Genomic DNA, 6,570 nt, shown 5'->3' with positions numbered 1-6,570 from the left:
TAGGGAGTTTAAAGGGCTCCCAAGGGCTTTTTTTTTTTTTTTTTTTTTTTTTAATGGCTACATGATTTCACCTATTTATTTAGTAAATCACATGTATCTTTTTGAGTCTTCTCTTTTAGTAAAATGGTAACAGTAATACTGATCTGCTAGTATGTTCCAAACATCAAACAGGAGAACCTAAGTTAAAGGCCCAAGAGAGAGTCTAGAGTACAACACTCAAGTGACTTTTAACACTGTTCTTCCCTCCTCTGGCAAAAAAATAAAAAATAAATAAATAAATAAATAAATAAATAAATAAATAAATAAATAAATAAAAACGGGCCGGCATCAACTCTTCTTAGTCCTAGGGCAGTTTCATGGGGTCTAGGAATGGTATCCCAAAGGTGTTCTGTTAATCAGCAACATTCAGAAGAAAGATTTTTTTTTTTTTTTAAAGCAGTCTTGTCTTTTGAGGTATGGTATTACTGTCAGGCTCTTAAGAGCTGGATGGACCAGTCTAGGTTCTTAATTTAAATTGTGATGCTGAGAAACCACCTAATGACTTGGCCTAGGTGGATTTTCTTCTAAAAAGATACATCTACTGCTTGGTAGTTTGTGAACTATTGGCAATTGGGACTCCCACCTAAAATTATTTTATGCATAACTATTATATGGATTTCATGGGTGTGAGTCATTTTTGCTAATACGATTCACTCTGGATATCGTTACAAAATCCACTGGGGGGCCTGGGAAACTGAGAACCAGGTCTTATTCCCAGGATCCACACTATCTTGGTTCTGTCCTGAAACCAGTCTCCATTCTTCTCTCCCATCTCTAGTCTATTCTTCTTTGTCAGTAATTTTTATTTTCTAAAGGATAAAGGCTGGGGTTCAGTAGTTAGTATGATGGTTAAAGTGCTGGACTTCCACATGGCTGACAGTGGTTCAAGTCCCAGACTGCGGTTCAAGTCCCAGAGTTTCAAGGTGGCATTGAAACTCACACCAGTCATGTGTATGCATGCCCAAAATCCCAAGAGAAGAATGGAGGAGAAGGGTACAGCCACCCCTCCATCCTGGGGAGTGATTTCTTAAAACCTTAATAATAATAATAATAATAATAATAATAATAAAGATAAAGGCTGAGCTGCTCAATTCTCATGACCACACAGTGAAATTGTGAAGATTCACACATTCACACTCTCACATCCAAAAATTCTTGGGAGTCAAATGAGTTTGAAAACTTAGAGTTTTTCAGATTTTAGAACAATGAAGTACATATATATGTCATTACACTTTTTGTGGGGAATACCTCGTAATCAAAGATACTGTTATTTTTGTAGCCTAGTGCATAAATAGTTTGTATAAAAAGAAATAAAGACAATAAATAGTTCATTGGCAATTTTTTGGCAGTTTTTGCTGCCACATGAGTTCAAATCAGGTCATATTTTGCCACCAGGTAGGTTAGGACCAAAACAAAGAAAAAAACAAAGTTACTGACTTTAGAGTTAGGAATTTCAAAATCATATGTAAGTGGGAACCAGCAGTTAGCGTAATGGCTATGTCGCTGGACTCCCACGTGGTCGACCGCGGTTTGCGTCCCGGACCCGGTGGCTTAAAACTCACGCCGGGTGCATGTGCGTGCGTGCCCAGGGCGCATGTGCGTGCGTGCCCAGGATCTCGAGAGGAGAATGGAGGAGAAGGGATTGCAGCGTGACCATCCCCCCTGGGGGGTGATTTCTCGCTTTCTGTCTCTATGTCTCTCTCTGTCTGTCTGGCGAGCACACGCGCCCTATAGTGAAAATCTCTCCCCCCGCAAAAAAAAAAAAAAAAATCATATGTAAGTGATTGGGAGCCTATCCTGTGACTATTTTATTTTACAGATGAAAAAAGGCATGGAGAAGTTAGATGATTTGCCCAAGGGTTTGAGGACCTGAGGTTTGAATTGAGGCAGTGTGATTCTCAGGCTTCAAACGTCTGGTCTGTGCTCTTGCCCTCCAGAATCACCTTCTCTGATCCTTCCCACCATCAATAGCACCCTCTGTAGTCTCAGCACGAGGCTGGTACACCAGCCTGCATTACCACTCTTCTCATCCGGGGTTCTAATGGCTGCTTTACGTGTTTTGCTTCCGTACGAGGCTCACTGAGTTCCTCAAAGACAGGAATTTTGGGGAACCAGCAGTTAGCGTAATGGTTATGTCGCTGGACTCCCACGTAGTCGACCGCGGTTCGTGTCCCGGACCCGGTGGCTTAAAACTCACACCGGGCGTGTGTGCGTGCGTGCCCAAGATCCCGAGAGGAGAATGGAGGAGAAGGGATTGCGGCGTGACCATCCCCCCTGGGGGGTGATTTCTTGCTTTCTGTCTCTATGTCTCTCTCTGTCTGTCTGGCGAGCGCACGCGCCCTACAGTGAAAATCTCTCCAAAAAAAAAAAAAAAGACAGGAATTTTGTATCCTTGCTTTTCTAGTCCTTGAGCAACAGTAGCATTTATAGATGAATTTACTGAAAGCTTTCACCAGGAACCCAGGAGGAAGGGTAGCATTAAAACCTTGAGAAGTCATAGAATCATTAATGCCTGATTTGTGTCCAGTCTGCACATTGTCTCATAAGAGTTTGAGGTGTAGGTTTACATGTTGTGCTGAACCTGGTAATGCTTCCCCCGTGTAACTAGCAATGGCCTCCCCATCCTTTCTTTCCCACCATATGCTCTCCTATCACATATTCAGGTACTGTACATTCTGCCACCATACACACATTCATACTTAGAGCATGAAGAAAGTACCTTTCCGTAGAACATCAGTTTGTTCAGAATATTCTACATATGTAGGAATTTGTTCCACGATGTACAGAGTGCCTTTATCAAGACTGCGGGTCAGCTTTACCTTCTTGGTTCAGCTTTACCTTCTTCAAGTCCAGGACCATGTACTGGTTGTTGTAAGTACCTGAAATATTGTAGACATGAAGGCAGGACATGGGTATGGGTCTGGCTTCACTGGTTAACAATCTAAATCTAAGCATGTATACATGGGCTACAAGTTGTTCTGCAGGGCCACTTACCGGAGTTGTATTTTGAAAAGATCTCTGCCCAGCTCTTGCCACTATTTGCCATCATATTGGCTATGCGGACTCTTTGCCAGGCCAGAAGAGTCTCAGGTTTCACTTTCTTTAGTAGAGTTTTATTATATACGCTGTTTGTGGTCTGCAGCAATATCAGACCACTGCTAAGAATGTAAAAGTCATCCAGAGACTCTAGGAACCCTATAGGAAAGACAGATATGCAAATCAGTGTATGCCTACATGGAATATTAAAACATCATTGTTAGCATAGAGCTTTACATACACAATGCCTTTTGTGAAGAATATCATTATTTGCCAAAGTATTATTATTATCCTTGATGTGCAGTAACTTCTCCCAGTTTTGGCTCATCTCTGTGGTAGTTATTCTACTACTGCTTACAGAGGTGTCAGTAGAAATCCACCCCCAGTTCTCCATTGAAATGTTTGACTTTATGATCTGGGATGATAAAAATATGTTAAATTGATAATATTATAATTTTTCAAAATCATAAATGGAAATTGATGCCCACCTGCTAAGATTTTGTAGAAGAACCTTTAATTAGTAAGGGCATTAAGCAGGGCTCATTGTTAGATAGTAATATAGATAGGTACTTTCTTTCTACTTTCCTGTATTTTCTAAATTTATATAAGTATACGGTTTTTGATTTTTTAAAAATTTTTGCCAAAGACTGCAGGCACTCACCAGAGACATACAGAGAAACAGAGAGAAGGAGAGGGAGAAAGCACTCCCAATGGGGCATGGTCATGCCTCAATTCCTCATCCATTTCTCCATTTTCCCGAGATTAGGGCTTGCATGCATACACGTGCACCTAGTGTTTTTCAAACCACCAAGACTGAGATTCAAACCATAAAGTAAGCCATGTGGGATCCAGCTCCCTTACCACTAGGCCACAAGACTGGCTCTACATAATTGTTATGAATCGAAAAATATATGCATTTATAAAAGTGAATAGCACTGGGGCCAGCAGGTGGCGTGGTGGTTAAAGCAGCTGGATCCCACATGTCCGATGTGCTGTTGAGGTTCCATACCTGGCAGTTTGAAAAACAGGGCTCATATGGTTAGTTGCCCAAAATCCCAAGAGGAGTTGGAAGAAATGGGATTGTGGCATGGCCATTGCCTTGCCTGGGGGGGGGGGGGTTGGGTGCTTTCTTACTTTCTCTATCTCTTTGTCTCTGGGGAGCACTCTCACTCTTTAACAAAAAAGAGGTTTTTTAAAAAAAGTGAACATGATTTTGGAAATTAGGACACTGATACTCTGGATCAATGCTTTTTATAAGGAGGCAACATGGAAAAATCAGTGAAGCCACAAGTCTCTGAAAGTTTATTTTGTGGTTTATACAGGGATGAATATGGAAGGGACAGAACATCACACACAGCTGCAACAATGAGGATATGTTATCATCAATAACTGACAGTAATGAATGAACTCTCAGTGCTAAAAAGGTGTTAGTAAAAGGCCCCAGCGAGAACATTAGAAAGGACCGGAGTAGTAAATTCCTTTGGGTATCCTCCATGAGTAGAATTAATACCTTTATAAAAGAGGCCCATAGAGCTAACTACCTCCTTCCACCATACAAGATCATAGCAAGAAAGCACCATCTGTGTGGAATGGGCCCTCACCAGACACCACCTCTCAGCCTCTAGGGAATACTTCTGTTTGTAAGTTACCCAGTCTGATGTATTTTGTTACAGCAGCCAGGGGGACTGAGATAATCCTAAACTTCTGCCATTTGTATATCACTTTGATCATTTTTGCTCTCTCAGTACTATTTATTGTTTACTTGGTATTTTTCTTTATTTTTTTAATTGACAAAAAATGTATATATTTATGGTGTACACCATGGTATTTTGATGTATGTATACATTGTAGAATGGCTAAATCAAACTAACATATATATTATTTAATATTGTCTTTAACACCCTTTGAAACTTAAGATACTTAGCTTTATCACATGCAATAAGATCTAAGAAACCATGGGATTTTTTTGTCCCCCCAAAACACATTAAAACAAATGTATTTCTACTAATATGCAAAAAATATTTGTCCACATACCACCTAAAACCTCCTTACCAGCACTGTGCATGTAATTGCACATCTACTGCAGCCTCATATGACATGGGAAAGGCAGGGTCAAATAAGGAGGTCACTTCAGGACATGAACTGGGGTCAGGAGGCCTGCATTTTAGTTCCCTATACTGCCACTAATCAATTTAGCGATTCTCATTTTGCTTTCCTGTTCCTTATATCTTTCTTCTGATAACCTGAAACTAAATTATGTCATTTAGTTCTAACAATCTAATTTTGCGATTTCTGTAAGTTCCCGAGAAAGAAAGTTACATGAGAGGAGTGTCCTGCTGTTTTTTTTTTTTTTTGAGAGGTTTTTTTTTTTCACTATAGGGTGCGGGCACTCGCCAGACAGAGAGAGACATAGAGACTGAAAGTGAGAAATCACCCCCCAGAGGGGATGGTCATGCCGCAATCCCTTCTCCTCCATTCTCCTCTCGGGATCTTGGGCACGCATGCACACGCGCCTGGCGTGAGTTTTAAGCCACCGGGTCCAGGACGCGAACCGCGGACTACTACGTGGGAGTCCAGCGACATAGCCATTACGCTAACTGCTGGTTCCCATGTCCTGCTAACTCTTAATGAGCCGACACAGGATGCCATGAGTAGTCTATACAGAGTTTGTGTAAATTGGAGAGACTTGCACACTCTAGGCAGTACAAGGTTTGATGGCACCCTTGAATGAAATTTTAATGGATAACCTCTTTGGAAAGACACATCCTAGATAGAAGATACATGAATTGAGAGAATGTGGATGGTTTTCAATCCCCGTTCATCTCTTGGGCTGGGGTCATTTTGCAGTGCTCAAATTGTAGAACCATACTTGTCAGCCTTGAGCAAGCTCTCTGGTAGAAAATCCCCATAGGCGAAATGCTGTATTTCTGGCATAACAAGTTTGCTAATTCACTCCTTACTGAAGCAGCATCTCGACACAAGAGGGCAGGCGTACATTGTATGTGTAAGTTAATGAATACTACTGCTGTTTAAGGGGTAGTCTTGTTTAAGAGCAACACTCTTAAAGAGACTGAAAGATGGAAATGTATAGACCACCCAGGATTCTGAAACAACAACAACAACAAAAGAATTGGCTTGCAAAAATTAAGGACTAATTCTATAGTTTAAAGTTTAAGATAATAAAGCAAAGGCTTAGAGAGGGGACAAAGTCCGGACACACTTATCTGTCACTAGCAACTTTGGAAAGTAAACCATTTGAGATCAGGAAAGAGAGGAACACTGTAGTGTGTCATTAATGCCAGCCTACAAATAACATTCCATGATGTACCTGTCTTGGTGAATTTAATTAAAAATAAAACAAAACTCTTTATGGTTAGTAAATCATATATTGATATTTAAAAGAAGCACTTGAATCACAAAAATAAACAGAGTATGTTCAGATGCCATTTAGACCTATTGCTTAGTACATCTTGGAGATTTTTACCTTTATTCCTC

The 6,570-nt window shown here is 40.6% G+C and overlaps 1 protein-coding gene across 1 annotated transcript in view; it reads right to left on the bottom strand.

Annotated features, from left to right (window-relative positions):
• Positions 1–6,570, bottom strand: part of PLBD1 (phospholipase B domain containing 1) — a 69,974-nt gene that overhangs the window by 6,246 nt on the left and 57,158 nt on the right. The window contains 3 exon segments of the mRNA XM_006169967.1: positions 2,759–2,864; positions 2,866–2,918; positions 3,034–3,234. Coding sequence (XP_006170029.1) covers positions 2,759–2,864; positions 2,866–2,918; positions 3,034–3,234 — 360 coding nt within the window.

The sequence above is a fragment of the Tupaia chinensis genome, unplaced genomic scaffold (assembly GCF_000334495.1).
Source record: "Tupaia chinensis unplaced genomic scaffold, TupChi_1.0 Scaffold147869_1, whole genome shotgun sequence".
Taxonomy (NCBI): Eukaryota; Metazoa; Chordata; class Mammalia; order Scandentia; family Tupaiidae; genus Tupaia; species Tupaia belangeri.
Note: the sequence above shows the minus strand (reverse complement) of the source record. Positions and strands in the feature narration are given on the sequence as shown.